This window comes from Hemiscyllium ocellatum, chromosome 4, assembly GCF_020745735.1.
Source record: "Hemiscyllium ocellatum isolate sHemOce1 chromosome 4, sHemOce1.pat.X.cur, whole genome shotgun sequence".
Lineage (NCBI taxonomy): Eukaryota > Metazoa > Chordata > Chondrichthyes > Orectolobiformes > Hemiscylliidae > Hemiscyllium > Hemiscyllium ocellatum.
Genome location: NC_083404.1, coordinates 141,906,884 through 141,926,364, shown reverse-complemented (window position 1 = coordinate 141,926,364; position 19,481 = coordinate 141,906,884). Strand labels below are relative to the sequence as shown.

The following is a 19,481-nucleotide window of genomic DNA, read 5'->3' as shown; positions in this document are numbered from 1 at the left end:
TATTCATTCATGGGATGAGCGCATTGCTGGTTAGGCCAGTAGTTATTGCCCATTCCTAATTGCCCAGAGGGCAGTTAAGAGTCAACCACATTGCTGTGGGTCTGGAGTCACATGTAGGCCAGACCAGGTAAGGATGGTAAAGTTTTCTTCACTCAAGGACATTAGCGAACCAAATGGGTTTTGCCAGATACTCAGCAATGGTTTCACAGTCACCATTAGGTTCTTAATTTCATTTTTAAAAAATTGAACTCAAGTTCCACTATGGCGGGATTTTAAACCAGGTCCCCAGAACTTCATCTGGGTCTCTGGATTAACAATCCAGCGATAATACCACTAGGTCATTGCCTCCCTCCAAGCTGTCATGGGTGAAAAATAAGAAGGGGCAAAAGACAGATTCTTGATGCAACACTACAGGGAGTGGTAGAAGAGCAGGAAGAGAAGCCTTTTCAGCCGTGGTTAGATTTTTATGAATAGGAGCTGTCCCCCCTTGCTGGAGAAAAGTCGAGGGGGGCTGGAGGGAGATGGTGTGCTCAGCACATCAGAAGCTGTTGACAGCAGACGGAGAAGGATAAGGAGGTACAGTTTACCATGATCACAGTCTCATTGGATACAATTTGAGAGTGTGATAACAAATATTTTGAACTTTGTTTCCTGATAATTACAGGACTTCAAAAATCCAAGGAGTAAGAATCACATTTTCTTTCAAACACTGATACAAATGACTCAACAGATCTCAAAAAAAATGACAAAAAGCCAGAAACATTCCCTAGTCACAGCAGGGAGAATGACTGTCCAAGAAACACCCATAGGAATGTATGGATTAGGAAATGTAGGCCACTTGGCCCCTCATGCACATCCTGCCATTAAGTAAGATCACATCGCCACCTCTCACTGTGTTCACAAGAAACCATCCACTCTGCCTTAAACATAGTCAAAGAATCTTCTTCCACTGAACTTTCAGGAAGAGACCTCTAAGTACACTCAATGCAAGTTGCAGGAGTACTTATTCCAGAATAAAAACAAACATTAATCATATTCTCATCTAGAAACAGAATAGTCAGCTGAGCAGAGCTATTGTAGCGATATAATTCTGTCCTTCGCCCAGTTCACACTCTCAATTAGTCTGCTGCAGCCTTTGGATTTGCCTGACAAGGCCTTACCTCAGGAGTCAAGAGGAAGTCCATTGAAAACTACCCAGGGTCAGACTATACGCGAGATCAATTACCAAACGAATTTCAAGTTCATCGCAGGTTAAGGTAAACAGCACCTGCCATTAGCAGTTACTAATGATCCGGAGGGTGAACTGTATGTCAGTGTGGCTTGATCCTGCCAAGGATCGTCACAGCTCAGAGGTTACTGATTAACTCCATCAGCAGCAGACAAGGAGCCCTTCCTGATCATGGCAGCATTTTCTTCTCTGTAACATTCTCACAAGTGCAGGGTCACAATATTTGGTCTGATATTTCCCGGAGGCATCCTTGCAATTGACTGCCCAGTTGAAACAACGTTTACCCCATTTTTGATTTATTTTTGCAACTAATAAGAAAGAATGGACAGAGGAAGTTGTGAAAGTGTTTTCAAAGGCCCCTTTCATAGTTTCCCTCTCCGGGATTTGCTGGCAGCAGTGTCCTTGAAGTTAATCATTAATTCCAGCAGACTCCAGAGCAATCCTTTGGCAGTGCAACCCAAACTGCGAATCTGAGGTGAAATATCTAGTCAACCCATGTAGCAAGATCAATGGGAGATGGTGTTCAATTGTTCAAACATGTGGCCAGGCTAAACACCACCCTGCTGTGGGATTCTCCCTTCCCGGATCTCAGAAAACCCCCGATTTCTGTCCCCTTTGCCTACGACACTAATTTTCGGCAAACTGCACTAAATCTCAATAAACCAGAGTACTGTTTCCAACTGTGGTGCCAATCAAGTGGGCTGCTTTGTCCTGGATGGTGTCAAGTTTCTTGAATGTTGTTGGACTTGCATCCATTAAGGCAAGTGGGGAATTTTTCCAGCACACTCCTGACTTGTGCCTTGTAGGTGATGGACAGGCTTTGGAGATTCAGACACGGGAGTTAGTCACTGTGGTATTACTAACTGCTGACCTGCTCTTGTAGCCACTGTATTTATGGGGCAAGTCCAGTTGAGGTTCTGGTCAATGGTAACCCCTAGAATGCTGATAGAGGGGGATTTAGTGATCGTAACATCACTGAATGTTAAGAGATGGCAGTTAGATTGTCTGTTATTGGTGATGGTCACAGCCTGGTACGTGTGTGGCACAAATGTCACTTGTCAATTGTCAGCCACTTGTGGCAGTTATTCGGTCCTCACTGTCTGACAAGGTGGTGCTGCCTCAGTACTCTCCCTTCAGCATTGTAGTGCTCCCTGTAACTTTGCACTGGCAGTGTCAGCCTTGATTTTGTGAAGATTTAAAGTGGGCCGCAAACTCTCACCTTTTGATTCAAGAAGTGAGATAGATACCTGCTGAAACACAAGTAATGGACTTATTCATGTGCATCACTCCACCTTCAACTCAGAGTTAGGAAGCTCAAACAGGGAAAGCATGCATATTTATAGATCTTCAAGGATACAGCCTATCCTGCTCTGTTCGCTTAAACAAATTTGACTTCAACTGTCAGGATACATGCAACTAGAATCAGAATTAATTAATTTTCAATACTAATTCAACCCCAACAGCATTTATGCAGTACATCGTAAGTTGTGTCTCACCTGGAACTGAATGTGATCAAACAATGAAGATACTGTCACTGCCATAGTTGTGTCAGCAGAGTCTCTAAGCCACACTCTTTCGTATGCTACCAAAGCTCCTGGTTTCAAAATCCCTCTGTTACAACAATCTTCTCTTAATAAAAGCACTCTGGAATGTGCTAATCGCCTGTATCCACGTGCTACTCACTCGGTCAATCTCAGTGAATATGGGCAACCATTTCAGGGCTGCTGCAAGTAAACTCAACTCCTTTGGATCACACACCTTAAAGCTTCAAACTTGTGATGCTACTAAACTTATTGTGACAAGTACAGATTACAGAGCTCCTGGTCATTACTGCAGTCTTTGACGGGGCATGATGACAGATTCTGCGCAGAATCAAAGCAGACCAATGCCAACACAATCTATGCTCACAAATATGAGTCAGCTGCAGTCGACTTATAACAGCTCAACTTATGTCCCATTCATCAGCGCAGAGACACCACAGGCAACACCCAACATTAGAATTCACTACAAGTTCCAACAACATCCTCACTAAACTTAGCATCACTCAGCAAGTTGAAATGCTGTAACCTCCACAAACCACATCATACCTCCCACAATTAATGTGTCAGTTATTTAATTGAGAGGGTGAGAGGGTGTGAGAGTGCAAAGGGAAAGGGGGCCACTGGGTATAGGAGATGGACATTAAGTGCACAGGAACACAAAGGTATTGCAGGGTTGCCATAGTGTCAGAACATGAATTATCCAGAAACTATGACAAATTGGAAACAGTGTATAAAATTTGGAACTAAAAACTTCGTATCAACAAAACTAATCAGTAACTTATTTGATTATTGGGACAACACAACTTGGTCCTTTAGGAACCTTGCCATGCCAGATCTGATCTGACCCATGTCTGACTCCAATTCCACACCAACTTATCCGACTCTGAAATATTCTCTGAAAGGGTCCCAAGACAGAAGGATCAGGAACAGAGGGGGCAGATTTAAAGATATTTGGCAAAACATTCAACAATGAAATGCAGGGAGTCTTTAAAAAATAGACAATAACCTAGTTCCATTCCCATAACTATAAACCCACCCCATAACAACAGCTGAATGTTAGAAAACATCCTACTCTATAACGGAAACAGAAAACAGTGATTGAAAGGCAGGTGACCAGTTATGATTAGTCTCAGTAAAAAGAACTAACCTCTCTATTCTTCCTTTAACTAAACAGCCTGCTGACTATTTGGAGAATTTTCTGTTTTTGTTTTTGAGACTCACCAGCAACCCATAGTTTGTTAAATCTGAAATAAATAATTGTGGGTTCTTAAGCCTTTCCATTTGTTACTTCACAGCAGCTCATATTTCAGACGAACTTCACTAATCTCCCTTAAGCCTCTGTGTCACTTCTCTGTAGCTTCTGAAAAAGACACACAAACATTCGGCGTGTCTCAGAAAACAACAGTTTTCAGCTGATCAGCACAGAACCAGTCTGCTCAGAAACCTCATTCTGGGATGTGGATTCTCTCTGCTGCTTGCTCATCATCCATAAAAATCCTTCCAACAAAACACTCAGCATCACTCCCCAGGTCAAACAGTTGCTTTTAGAGCGATAGGCTTTCCTACGGGAAATATCCCACTGCTGATCCAACTGGCTCCAGGAATTACAGGTCCACATGGGCAAGCTTTCATCCCTGTCTGACCAAAAGGATCAATAGCCACTGAACTATTCATCAGTAGGGTTTGTATTTAGTTGGTATATAAGTTGCCCATTTCACAGGATCTCAGAATTGTGACAGAGCCAAAAGAGGCCATTCAGCCCATTGTATCTGCATCAGTTTTATTGCCTAGTGCCAATTTCCCCATATCCCTGCACAACATTTCTAGCTGAAAGATATCTCAAATGCAACTAGGATTGGCAATAAATGCTGGCTCATTCAGCAACATCCACGTCGCACGAGTGAATTAAAATCAAAATCCAAAAACAAAATTTGCCAAACGTCTTTAGACAGCACCTTCCAAACCCACAATCGTTTCCATCTAGAAGGACGAGGGCAGCAGATACATGGGAACACCATCCCTTGCAAGTTTCCCTCCAAGTCACTCACCATCCAGACTTGGAAATATATTGTGTTCCATCACTGTCACTGGGTCAAAACCTTGGAATTCCCTCCTGAAGGGCATTGCGGGTCAACCTACAGCAGGTGAACTGCAGTGGTTCAAGAAAACAGCTCACCACCGCCTTCTCAAGGGCAACTAGGAATAGGCAGTAAATGCTGGTCTAATCAGTGACACCCACCCCCCATGACTGAATTTTAAATCCACTGTCCTCTTGAATGTCTCAATTGAACCTGTCACCGCATTTCCAGGTAGTTACCATTGCTCATTTTGCTTTAAATGTAATACATATCAGAAAAAAAGCAAGGGTCCTAATACTGATCCCTAGGGAACTCCAATACAAAACATTCTCCAGCCTGAAAAATAATCATTGACCACTACTCTATTTTCTATCACTCAGCCAATTTTGGATCTACAATGTTACTGTCCCTTTTATACCCAGACCTATAGTTTTTCTCATAAGCCTCTTGTGTGACACTATCAAATGACGCCTGGAAATCCATGCAAACCACCACACAATCAACAACTTTACACTCACTGATCCTTTTCTGTTACCTCTCCAAAAACTCCAGCAAGTAGGTTAGATCAGTGGACAACTGGCTTGGAGATAGCGTGGTTAGCACTGCTGCCTCACAGCACCAGAAACCCGGGTTCGATTCCCGCTTCGGGCACCTGTGTGTATGGAGTTTGCACGTTTGCCAGTGTGTGCATGGGTTTCTGCCAAGTGGAGAAAGTGAGGTCTGCAGATGCTGGAGATCAGAGCTGAAAATGTGTTGCTGGAAAAGCGCAGCAGGTCAGGCAGCATCCAAGGAACAGGAGATTTGACGTTTTGGGCATAAGCGCCATTCCTGAAGAAGGGCTTATGCCCGAAATGTCGAATCTCCTGTTCCTTGGATGCTGCCTGACCTGCTGCGCTTTTTCTGCCAAGTGCTCTGGTTTCTTCCCACAATCCAAAGTTGTGCAAGTTTGGTGGATTGGCCATGCTAAATTACCCACAGTGTTCAGGGATGTGCAGGTTAAACGCGCTAGTTATGGAAACTGCAGGATTACAGGGCTAAGATAGGGGCCTGGGTGGCATGCTCTTTAGTGGGTCTGTGTGGACTTGTTAGGCCAAATGGCCTGTTTCCACACTGTAAGCATTCTATTAAAAAGTCAAAGTCAGTACTGAAAGTTTCAGCTGCAATGGGGCAAAAGACAGATGATTCAACCTAGGAAGATCCACATTGGTGCAGCTTTGGAATGATTAACAGATGTTCACAGTTGAACAGAGTTTGAAAGGTCAACAGTGGATGCTAGAATTTGGACTAGGGCATTAGAACTTAAAAGTTTTATCCAGAGATTCTAATAAAACCAATCAGAAAAGGAACAATTAAAAGACAAAAGCTAAAAGTTCAAATATTGTAGGGCTTATGCTCGAAACGTCGAATTCCCTATTCCTGAGATGCTGCCTGGCCTGCTGTGCTTTGACCAGCAACACATTTTCAGCTAGATAGCTTCACAGCCCGTGGTTCAGCTCCAAGAATTGAGTCGAATATCGTATATCTTGATTTTTGTGCACGTTCTTTGCAGCCGAAACTTGTTTTCCTCGCTTTGTTCAATCACCCTGTGTCTTTGTGAGTTTGTATGTTATTAGATTAGATTACCTACAATGTGGAAACAGGCCCTTCGACCCAACAAGTCCACACCGACCCACCCAAGCGCAACCCACCCATACCCCTACATTTACCCCTAGCACTAGGGGCAATTTATCATGGCCAATTCACCTGACCCGCACATCTTTGGACTGTGGGAGGAAACCCACGCACACGCGGGGAGAATGTGCAAACTCCACACATTCAGTCGCCTGAGGCGGGAATTGAACCCGGGTCTCTGGCGCTGTGAGGCAGCAGTGCTAACCACTGTGCCACCCATGTTATGATCTGCCTGTACTGCACACAAAACAAAACTTTTCACTGTTCGCAATTTTTGAGAAGATTTATAGCCCAGGTTGATGATAAGTATGTAAGTTAGCTCACTGAGCTTGAAGTTTTGCATGCTCTCCCCGAGTCTGCGTGGTTTTCATGAAGATCATGAATTACCTCCTTAAAATTTCTGCCACTGCTTGTTTACTGTCACTCCTGCTAATCCATCTGCCAGGCTCACTTTCACTAACTCTAGCCTCATTTCATTGTAATTCCCTTGATTTAAGTTAAACATAATTTTTTTCCTCAACTCAAATTTCTCACTCTTGAACAAAACATCAAATCCATCAACCTTCATACTTCCCAGGAATGTCTTACTTTGAGATCATTTTTTAAATTTGCCTCATTACTTATTACCAGATCCAGGAAACGCCTGCTCCCTAATAGGCTCCATGACACATTGTTCTAGGAAACTATCCCTAATACACTCTGAATTTGTTGTCTTAGCTACCCTTTCCAATTGATTAACCCAATCAACAAGAAGATTAAGGTCACCAATATTTATTGCTTTGTTCTTTTTACATGCTCCTTTTTGTAAAATTCATGTTGTGCAATGTGGACGTCGCTGGCTGGCCAGATTTATTGTCTGACTCTAGTTACCGATGTGAAGGAGGTGGTGAGTTGCCTTCTTGAACCCACATATGCTGTGGGTAGACCCACAATGCGCTGAGAGAGGGAATTTCAGGATTTTGACCCAGCAACACTGAAGGAACAGTAATATATTTCCAAGTCATGACGGTGAGTGGCTTAGAGGGGCACTTGCAGGGGGAGGTGTTGCAATCTTCTGAACTGCCACTCATCTTTATGGAATTATGTACTTGTTCTTTCAATTTGTTGCTATCTTTAACTTCTTTTGTTAGCCACAGATAGTATGCCTTCCTCCAAAAGAGAGATAGAGGGATAGGCAGTGTTGAGGAGGCAGGGAGGCTGCAGAAGAATTTGGACAAATTAGGAAAATGGACAATGAAGTGGCAGATGGAGTACAATGTGGGAAAGTATGAAGTCATGCACTTTGGTAGGAAGAATACAGACATGGACTATTTTCTAAATGGGGAGAAAATTCAGAAGTCTGAAGTTCAAAGAGACTTGGGAGTTCTAGTCTAGGATTCTCACAATGTGAACTTGCAGGTTGAGCCAATAGTTAGGAAGGCAAATGTAATGATGGCATTTATTTTGAGAGGACTTGAAGATAAAAGCAGGAATGTACTTCTGAGGCTCTATAAGGTTCTGGTCAGATCACATTTGGAATATTGTGTGTTGTTTTAAGCCCCATATCTTAGGAGGAATGTCCTGGCCCTGGAGCACATTCAGAGGAGGTTTACAAGAATGGTCCCAGAAATGAAAAGCATAACATATGAAGAACATTTGAGGACTCTGGGTTTATGCTTGATGGAGTTTAAAAGGATGAGGGAGAATCTGATTGAAACATACAGAATACCAACTGGCCTGGACAGAGTAGATGTTGGGAAGATGTCACCATTGGTCGGAGAGACTAGGACCTGAGGGCACAGCCTTAGAGTAGTCATAGAGATGTACAGCATGGAAAAATACCCTTTGGTCCAACTCGTCCATGCCGACCAGATATCCCAACCTAATCTAGTCCCATCTGCCAGCACTTGGCCCATATCCCTCTAAACCCTTCCTATTCATGTCCCCATCCAAATGCCTTTTAAATGTTGCAATTGTACCAGTCTCCACCATTTCCTCTGGCAGGTCATTCCATACACGTACCACCCTCTGCGTGAAAAAGATGCCCCTTACAGCCCTTTTAGATCTTTCCCCTCTCACCCTGAACTGATGCCTTCTAGTTCTGGACTCTCCGACCCCAGGGAAAAGACCTTGTCTATTTATCCTATCCATGCCCCTCATGATTTTATAAACCTCTATAAGGTCACCCCTCAGCCTCTGACATTCCAGGAAAAACAGCCCCAGCCTATTCAACCTCTCCCTATAGCTCAATCTCCTCAACCCTGGCAACATCCATGTAAATCTTTTCTGAACTCTTTCAAGTTTCACAACATCCTAAAGAGAAGGCCTTTTAGAACGGAGATAAGGAGAAACTTCTTCAGCCAATGAGTGGTGAATCTAAGGAATTCATTGCCAAGTCATGAAGTATATTTAAGACTGAGATAGATAGGTTCTTGAGTATCAAGGGGATCCCTCTGTAATAGGAGAAAGTACGGACAGCAGATGCTGGAGGTCAGAGTCAAAATGTGTGGCACTGGAAAAGCACAGCCAGTCAGGCAGTATCTGAGGAGCAGGAGAAAGCAGGAGAATGGGGTTGAAATTTCAAATAATCTTCCTTCCCATCCAACCGGACTCATTCCTCCTACTGACCAATCAGGTCATACCCTCTGCCTGCTTTCACCCATCCCCATTTCACTACCCTGCCCCTGCCACCTGCATTACCTGCAGCTCCCCCTACACCCACCCCCGGTCCTGAAGAAGGGTCACATTCGAAATGTCGACTTCTCCACCTCCTGATGCTGACTGGCTTGCTGTGTTCTTCCACCCTTCTGCCTGTCTACTCTGTAATAGTCTAGCATGCCAAGTTAAGGGGCAATTAGAGAAGCATAATGAATGCTGGTTCAGTCAGTGGTACCCACATCCTGTGAATAAATATCAAAATAGATTAAATCCACCCATGATACTCACTATAACTTCCTCACAAGTCCTTACTTTATCTCCCTGCATTTCCCAACTTGCAGTGCGGTTACGACTTGGGAACCTATCAACCCGTTCCATAAGGAACTTCTGACCTTCACTATTTCTGAAACTGATTCTGCATACTGATCTATAGAAATAAGATAAGCTCGCTCTACTGTACCAACATGATATTTAAGTTAGAGAGCTACTCCTCCACCTTTATCAAGCTTCTGACCTTCTTAAATGTCATGTACTCGTGACTATTTAGGTCCCAGTCCTTGTCACCATGTAATCATATCTCTGTAACAGCTATCAGATCGTATGTAATTACTAACGCTTGTACTGTCAATTTATCTGCTTTCTTACAAATACGACTTACATTCAGATACAGAAATCTTGGCTCTGCCTTCTTAGTATGTTTGTAAATTTTATCTTTATCTGCTGGTGCACTCAAGTTTCTATGCTGTTTTCTGCCACCCTCGAATGACCATTTTCCTTCCTGGTGATGTTTACTCCTGGCTTGAACTCTCTCACACCTTTTCACAGGAGCAGTGTGACTAACACTTAGCCAAACAGAAAGATATTTGGAAAGATGATTAAAACCATGGTCAAAGCAGCAGGTTTCAAACAATCTCAAAGGATGAAACTAAGGTGGACAGGTGAAGAGGTTTAGGGAAGGAATTCCAGAGCTTAGAGCACAGGACACCAGAGGCAACATCACCAGTGGGGGAGAGGAGCAAGCCAACCACTACGACAACGACAACAATCTAAATATGACATCAAACAAAATAAAACCAAGAACTGTATAAGGTTGTTGAAAATCTGAAACAGAAACAAAAATTGCTCGATAAAGCTAGTAGGTCCGGCAGCAATTGTGGAGAGAAAGCAGGGTCAATGTTTTGGGTTCAATGTCCATTCATCAGAACAACAGCCCCTCACTTCAACAAAAGACACATAAATCCCAAAATTTATTCCTGATGAAGGGCTTTTGCCCGAAATGTCGATTTCGCTGCTCGTTGGATGCTGCCTGAGCTGCTGTGCTCTTCCAGCACCACTGATCCAGAATCTGGTTTCCAGCATCTGCAGTCATTGTTTTTACCTCATAAATCCCAGTCAAACCAGACTGGCTTGCACACTGGATCACGAAATATCACTGAAATACAATTGGTTCAATCATGTCCTCTCCATAACCACAAATTGCATTACAGAGCTGTGCTAATGTAGAAAAGATCCAAAATTGCTTCACAGGAGCTAAGTGTTCCTCTGTGACAGCCAAACCAGAGAGATTTAGAGAGTGAATTCCAGATTTTAGGAAGATGACAATTTCAGCATGACTGCCAATGGTGGGGTAAGGGATTCCGGATACACAAGAGACCGTATAGAGGGTGTTGTCAGAATGGGATTTGAAAGTTGATGTCTTCACCCAGTCTAGCCCAAGCGTGATGTTACCAATGTTCTTGACCAAAGTGCAAGGCGCGCACACATGTCAAACTGCTGTCTAGTCCATCGCTATCTTTCGTCTCCAAACTAGGGACCATCAGCAAACACTGACCTGGAGTGACACCATTACAAGAAATCAACAGCTGCAGCATAAATATGGTGTATTCAAATAGCAGCTTGAGTGTGCCCGCATTGGAGGGCACCAGACAGTGGATTAGTCACTTATTATAGTGCATAGAACATTACAGCGCAGTACAGGCCCTTCGGCCCTTGATGTTGTGCCAACCTATGGAACTAATCTGATGCCTATCTATCCAACACTATTCTACTTACATCCATATTTTTATCCAATGACCATTTAAATGCTCTTAAAGTTGGCCAGTCTACTACTGTTACAGCAATGTGTTCCACGCCCCTACCACTCTGGAGCAAAGAAACAACCTCGGACATCTGTCCCATACCTTTAAATTGTGAGGTGATAGATATGTTCCCTCATGCTAGCCATCACCATCCAAGGAAAAAGGCTCTCACTGTCCACCCTATCTAATCCTCTGTTTATCTTATAGGTCTCAATTAAGTCACCTCACAACTTTCTTCTCTCTGATGAAAACAGCCTTGAGTCCCTCAACCTTTCCTCATAAGACCTTCCCTCCATACCAGGCAACATCCGAGTAAATCTCCTCTGAACCCTTTCCAAAGTTTCCACATCCTTCCTTTAATGCGGTGACTACAGCTGTACGCAATATTCCAAGTGCGGCCGCATCGGAGCTTTGTACAACTGCAGCATGATCTCATGGCTGTGAAACTCAATCCCTCTACCAATAAAAGCTAACACACCGTATGCCTTCTTAACAACACTATCAACCTGGGTGGCAACTTTCAGGGATCTATGTATCTGGACACAGAGATCTCTCTGCTTATCTACACTATCAAGAATCTTACCATTAGCCCAGTATTCTTTATTCCTGTTGCTCCTTCCAAAGTGAATCACCTCACACTTTTCCACATTAAATTCCATTTGCCACCTCTCAGCCCAGCTCTACAGCTTATCTATTTCTCTCTGTAACCTACAACATCCTTCAGTGTCATCCATAAATTTACTAACCCATCCTTCTACACCTTCATCTAGGTCATTTATAAAAATGACAAACAGCAGTGGATCCAAAACAGATCTTTGCAGTACACCACTAGTAACTGAACTCCAGGATGAACATTTCTCATCAACCACCACCCTCTGTCTTCTTTCAGCTAGCTAATTTCTGATCCCAACCACTCAATAATCTCAATCCCATGCCTCTGTTTTTTGTCCAATAGCCTACCATGGGGAACCTTATCAAATGCCTTACTAAAATCCATATACACCACATCAACCGCTTTTTCCTCATCCACCTGCTTGGTCACCTTCTCAAAGAACTCTAAGGTTTGTGAGGCACGACCTATCTTTTACAAAACTGTGTTGACTATCCCTAATCAACTTATTCCTTTCTAGATGATTATAAATCCCATCTCTTTTAACCTTTTCCAACACTTCACTCACTTCTGAAGTGAGGCTCACTGGTCTATAATTACCTAGTGTCACTACTCCCCTCCTTGAACAAGGGGACAACTTTTGCTATCCTCCAGTCTTCTAACACTAATCCTGTAGATAATGATGACATAAAGATCAAAGCCAAAGGCTCTGCAATTTCCTCCCTGGCTTCCCAGAGAATCCTAGGATAAATCCCATCCGGCCCAGGGGACTTACTTATTTTCACACTTTCCAGAATTGGTCCTTGTGAACCTCAATCCCATCTAGTCTAGTAGCCTGTATCTTAGTATTCTCCTCGACAACATTGTCATTTTCCAGTGTGAAGATTGAGAAAAATATTCATTTAGAGCTTCCCCATCTCCTTGGACTCCATGCACAATGAAGGTTGATGGAATCTTACAACGTCAATGTTTTTTAACATTGTTTGATTAACAACAAGCAATGGAACTGCAAAGTGTGCACAGATCTTTACAGGACAAAAAAAATCTTTCTTTCTTCAACATTAGATATCACAATTGATTCTTTCAGATTGAGCTGGACTACAAGGTTGGAAGTTTTTTTTATATTCTACATTCTTTGGGATGTGGGGATTGATATTAAGACCAGTTGCCCCTGGAACTGAGTGGCCTGTTAGGCCATTTCAAAGGGCAGTTCAGAGTGAATCTCATTTCTGTGGGTCCAGAGTCAAATGTAGCCCCTGAAGGACATTAGTGACCCAGATGGGTTTTTAATGACAATTAGTAGTGCTGGCATGAGCACCTCGGTCTAATTTCAGACTTTTTAAAATTAAATTTAAATTTCATCAGCTGACATGGCGGAGTTTGAACCCATGTCCCCTGAACAAGTCTCAGGATTACTCGGACTATGACACTCCCATGAGGTGGGAAGGTATCTTTTGACACAAAAGTCGGTGGAGTTGTGGATAGTGAGGAAGGAAGTGGTAGGTTACAGCGGGATATAGATAAGTTGCAGAGCTGGGCGGAAATGTGGCAAATGGAATTCAATGTAGCTAAGTGCGAAGTCGTTCACTTTGGTAGGAATAACAAGATGATGGATTACTGGGCTAATGGTAGGCTACTTGGTAGTGTGGATGAGCAGAGGGATCTTGGTGTCCATGTACACAGATCTCTGAAAGTTGCCACCCAGGTAAATAGTGCTGTGAGGAAGGCATATGGTGTACTGGGCTTTATTGGCAGAGGAATTGAGTTCCGGAGTCCTGAGGTCATGTTGCAGTTGTATAAGACTCTGGTGCGGCCTCATCTGGAGTATTGTGTGCAGTTTTGGTCGCCATACTATAGGAAGGATGTGGAAGCTTTAGAACGAGTGCAGAGGAGGTTTACCAGGATGTTGCCTGGAATGGTAGGAAAATCTTATGAGGAAAGGCTGAGGCACTTGGGGCTGTTCTCATTGGAGAAGAGAAGGTTTAGGGGAGATCTGATAGAAGTGTATAAGATGATTAGGGGTTTAGATAGGGTAGATACTAAGAACCTTTTACCGCTAATGGAGTCAGGTGTTACTAGGGGACATAGCTTTAAATTAAGGGGTGGTAGGTATAGGACAGATGTTAGGGGTAGATTCTTCACACAGCGGGTTGTGAGTTCATGGAATGCCCTGCCCGTATCAGTGGTGAACTCTCCTTCTTTATGGTCATTTAAGCGGGCATTGGATAGGCATTTGGAAGTTATTGGGCTAGTATAGGTTAGGTAGGATTCGGTCGGCGCAACATCGAGGGCCGAAGGGCCTGTACTGCGCTGTATCCTTCTATGTTCTATGTTCTATGTTCTATAGCTGCCAGACTACAATACGGAGAGAGACAGCAGAACAAACATAGGTACTGCCTGGGGCCACCAGAATGCCAGCACAATACACTCACAACCTAGTTGATTAGTTTAAGGTGGGTGGGGGAGAAAATACACATGAGTAGTGTATACTCCCCACTGAAATGTCTGGGTTCAGGTAACAACCTTTGATAGAAATGCTAACTGTTTGATACAGACTCAATACAGAGTGATAATAGCCAGGGCTGCAGTAACTGTCCTTCTCAGGAACAGTGATTACTGCCCATTACTGTAGCAATGGACTTCAGTGCAGGCATTGAAACTGACAATGTCTGTGCTGAAACTGACAACGACCGTGCTGAAATTAACAAAGGCTGTGCTGGAACTGACAATGACTGCACCGAAACTATCAACAATTCTGCAATGTTTACAACAAACAAACTATGTTACAAAGACAATACCCTCATCACTGACCTATTATATTACAAAATGGATAAAAGTATCTTGACATGTGCTCCAGGTGGAGAGAAGATTCGCAGCTGACCACTGTGCTGTTGGTGTCTTTCTCTCCCCGGAGCTCTGGTATTTCCTTGTACAATAAACTCTGTCGCTGAACCCAAACTCTGATTCCGAGGCTGGTGATGTTCCCCACAACAGGCGCATTAGATTGGACCTCAATATTTCACCTCTTAGAAACATCTGGAGATTTTGGACACACAAACAACTACTTGAAGACTTCCCAAGAAAGACCTCAACTTTCCCAACCATTGGACATCAAGTCATATAGCATGGAAACAGACCCTTCGGTCCAACCAGTCCATGTCGAACATAATCCCAAACTAGACTAGTCCCACCTGCCTGTTCCTGACCCATATCTCTCCAAACCTTTCCTACTCATGTCCTTATCCAAGTGTCTTTTAAATGTTGTAATTGTACCTCAGGAAGTTCATTCCACATATGAACCATCCAGTGTAAAAAATTTGCCTCATGTCTTTTTTTAAATCTCTCGCCTCTCACCTTAAAAATGTGCCACCTTGTCTTGAAATCCCCCATCCTAGGGAAAAGACAATAACAATTAACTCTATCTATACCTCTAATTATTTTATAAACTACTCCAAAGACTGAGCAATGAAGGCAAGTGCGCCAAATGCCTTTTTAACTATCCTGTCTGCATGTGATACAAACTTCAATCAATTATGTACCTGCACCCTTACGTACCTCTGTTCTACAACACTACACACAGCCCTACCATTAATCGTCTAAGCCCTATCCTCGTTTGTTGTACCAAAATGCAATGCCTCGCATTTATCCAAATTGAATTCCATGTGCCATTTTTCAACCTATTTGATCAAGGTTCCTTTGTAATCTTTGAAAACCTTTTTTCACTGTCTACTATGTCACCAATTTTGGTGTTATCCACAAACTTACTAATCATGCCTTCTATATTCTCACTTAAATCATTTCCAGAAATGACAAACAAAAGAGAACCCACAACCGATCACCAGAACACCGCAGGTGACAGAGCTCCAGTCTGAAAAGCAACCTCCACCATTACTCTCTGTCTCCTGCTATTAAGCTAATTATGTATACAATTGGCAAGCTCACCTGAATCCAACGTGACCTACCTTTACTAATTAGTCTGCCATACAGAACCTTGTCAAATGTTTCACTAAAATCCAAATAAACAACATTATCCTCAAAGAAACTTCTTCATAAAACTCAATCAAGTTTGCGAGACATTATTTTTTTCTGCACAAAACCACACTATCACTCATCAATTTTTGCCACTCTAAATGCCCATAAATCCTATCTTTTATAATCACCTCCAATAATTTACCCACAACCAAAGACAGAATCATGGGTCAATAGGCCCATGGTTTCTCCTTACAACCTTTCTGAAACAAAGGTACAACATTAGCCCCCTCCAGTCATTAGGCACCTCATCCGTAGTATTACTGATGCAAATATTTCTGCATCCCCAAGTCCTTCAGGGCTAATGACATACTTTTGGAATGTAGACTCAGCTTTAGTGTTAGAAACGTGCACTGAACGATCCCACAAATAGTAAAACAAAAAGAACTAAATAGTCTGGTTTTACTTTGAAAGGCAAATATTGGCCAGGATAAGAAGAAATCAACTCTTCTTTGAAAAGTGCTGTCAGATGTTCTACATTCGCTCTACACATTTTACCTGAGCACAACTTAATCCATGTCAGATATAAAACCATACAAATGTTATCTGAAGCTACTCGTTCTCTGATCATGCCTGGAAGAAGGTGGAAACAGTCCTTACCTCACTCATGTTGGAAAATAACTGGCGTTACTGGCCAGCTCTTAAGTATCCGTTAGTAACGCTCACAGACGCTCTCTGACTTAACGGCAGTCGGAACATCACTGCCAAATCCCATCAAGAGCACAAATAATAGCCTTTTTGCGATAACCACTTTTATCACCATAGATTTACCCTGACAAGCTCCCTCGTGCCTGGAACAGGCTGCTTTGTTAACAATGACTGATAACATGCCATTTATTGAAGGACACGGTGCAGTGTCCCACACCACGGGATACCCATTAGCACGATGCAAAAAGCTACACCCGCAGCACACGGTAAATATTTACAGACGGCGTCCTTTACAGCACACTGAGGAATCAGCTGCTCCTGAGCCAAAGGGCCCTCACACAGACAGGGGGACGGAAGTAGTCACCTTCTCGTAGGTCTGAAGGTCCAAATGCTGACTGTAACTTACAAGGTGGGAAGGTCTCAGCTCTGAAGGACAATGGAGCCTCAAGGTCCATCCACTGTTATATTGGAACACTATTTCTGTAGCACCTTTCAGAACTTATGACATTTCAAAATGGTTCAGTGCCAATTAAGTACAATGCGAGGCACAGACACTGAAGTAATTGTAAGGAACCCATCAACCTGTTTCACTTCAATTTTTGCTTTAAAAAAGGGGCACAAAAGTGAAGCTTTTTATCTTGCACTCATCAGGACTAGGGCAGATGAAACTTGGATAGTCAGACCAATTTATTTGTAATTACCAATCTCAGTCACAGTCCTGATCAATGAAAAATGGCAAGTTTTGACTTTGTTTTGGCAGTAATTAAACCCTGTTTTACCAAGCAATTACTTTTGTTCTTGCAGTGGAATGAGTGAGAGACTGGCAAAACTCCTATTTGTTGCCCATCCCTAATTGCCCTCAAGATGGCAATGATGAGCTGTCTTCTAACTTACTGGCTTTTTAGCATATTTGAAAGGCAAGTTAAGATTAGATTAGATTAGATTTACAGTGTGGAAACAGGCCCTTCGGCCCAACAAGTCCACACTGACCCGCCGAAGCGCAACCCACCCATACCCCTACATTTACCCCACCTAACACTACGGGCAATTTAGCATGGCCAATTCACCTGGCCCACACATCTTTGGACTGCGGGAGGAAACCGGAGCACCCGGAGGAAACCCACGCAGACACGGGGAGAACGTGCAAACTCCACACAGTCAGTCGCCTGAGTCGGGAACTGAACCCGGGTCTCAGGCACTGTGAGGCAGCAGTGCTAACCACTGGGCCACCGTGCCGCCCACGTTGCTGTGGGTCTGGAGTCACATGTAGGTCAGACCAGATAAGAACGGCACATTTCTTCCTTAAAGGATATCAATGAATCAGATGCGTATTTATGACAATTCAGTTGTTTCAAGGTCACAGTCACTGAGAGCAGCTTTTCACTTAAGACTTCATAACGAACTGAGTTTGAATTTCCTCAGTTGCATAGGGTAGGGTATGAACTCATCTCTCCAGAGCCATAGCCAGGTTTGCTGGATTATTAATCTGCTGACATTTTCACTGTGCTGCCACTGCCAATTGTGCAGAGCAAGATTCCACAAATAGCAATAGGCGTAGGTTGAAAGATAAATATTGAACACACAGTCTCAGTACCGGTCTGGGACTGTCAGCCCAGAGTCTAGAGGCGGACAATCGAGAATCTTCTGACTCAGACACCAGAGGGTTACTGAGTGAGTCATAGATCAGAGGCATCTATAGCACCCACAGAAACAAGCCCATCAGCCATCAAGTGTGCATCTATCAAAAATAATCACCGAACTATTCTGATCCCATTTTCCAGTACTTTGCTCAAACATGACTCTGACAGAAACTGAGCGAAAGTCAAAAGAAGAGCATGGGCTGCTTACTCAAACTCTTAACGCTGTGAAATTTTAACAGGAAAGTCACAGATTCTTTTGAGTATTTAAACTATAACATTCAAAATCTTCCCCACTATATATCAAGAAGTAAAATGCTGAAGGAAACTGCTTCACAAAGAAACTTCACACAGTCAGCCATTCAAGGAGACTGTCATTTCAAGGTCATCAGTCCCTCTAATCTCAACAAGAAGTTTTAGTCTTGATGCTGCAAGCTGCAATGCACCGAGGATTACAGGAACAGGGAGGTGGCCATTCAATTACAAAAGCCTATCACATCATTCAATTAGTTGACTGACCTGTGACTCCAAGAACTTTTTTTTACACAACTTGATTTTGTAAACCTTAACATGCTTATCCAGCAAAAGCCATACAGGTTTTGGTGAGTGTCTCAATGTTGACATAAGACAGAGATGATGATTTGCTTGAATCCACTGTATTTACATGTCCTGCTCATAAACCACAGCTCCACCTGCCTCCACATGCTCCCAACATTTCTATCTTATGTTTACATCATCTTTAAATTAGCACATAAAACCTCAATGACACAAATCAACAACTTGTATTTCTACACACCCTTACCATAATGAAACACCCCAGGGTGGATGATAAATTAAGAATCAACACCATATCATATAAGGACATGTTTAGATGAATGGCTTCCAGCTTGATCAAGGATGGCTTTAAAAGATTGCTTCAAGGAGGAGAGTTGCTATAGTCTTACCAGACCACAAGGTTGCACAAGGGCAGAGGTATGAGAAAGGAAGTCTTTCATGGTAACCATGGCCAGTGTGAGAATTGAAAACACATTGTTGACATCGTACTTCATTACAAACCAGCCAACTGAGCTAACCAACACCCTCACTGACAATACCCAGTCTAGAACAGCCTAAAGAAGTTTTCACTTTGGAGGAGAAGGATGCAGATACAGAATTCGAGAAGCGAGTCTGTGAGCTAAGTGAGCAGATTGATGTAGGGAGCGAGGAGCTTTTGGTGGGCTTAAAAGTGGACAGTCCCCAGATCCGAATGGGTTTTATCCCAGGCTGCTGCAGGAGATGACGGAGGAAATTACAGGGGATCTTAAGTAAAGTTTTTAATTGCTCT

General features: G+C 43.0%; 1 protein-coding gene across 4 annotated transcripts in view; it reads right to left on the bottom strand.

The window, feature by feature from the left end:
* The window catches only part of LOC132815145 (anion exchange protein 2-like), a 260,861-nt gene that overhangs the window by 121,620 nt on the left and 119,760 nt on the right, over positions 1-19,481 (bottom strand). The window contains exon 1 of one of the 4 annotated variants that reach the window (XM_060823954.1): positions 2,725-2,784. The exons of the other annotated variants lie outside the window; for them this stretch is intronic. Within the exon in view, the coding sequence (XP_060679937.1) occupies positions 2,725-2,769 (45 nt within the window). The 5' untranslated portion in view covers positions 2,770-2,784. Of the gene's footprint in view, positions 1-2,724; positions 2,785-19,481 lie in introns of those variants that run through there. 4 annotated transcript variants of the gene reach the window in all.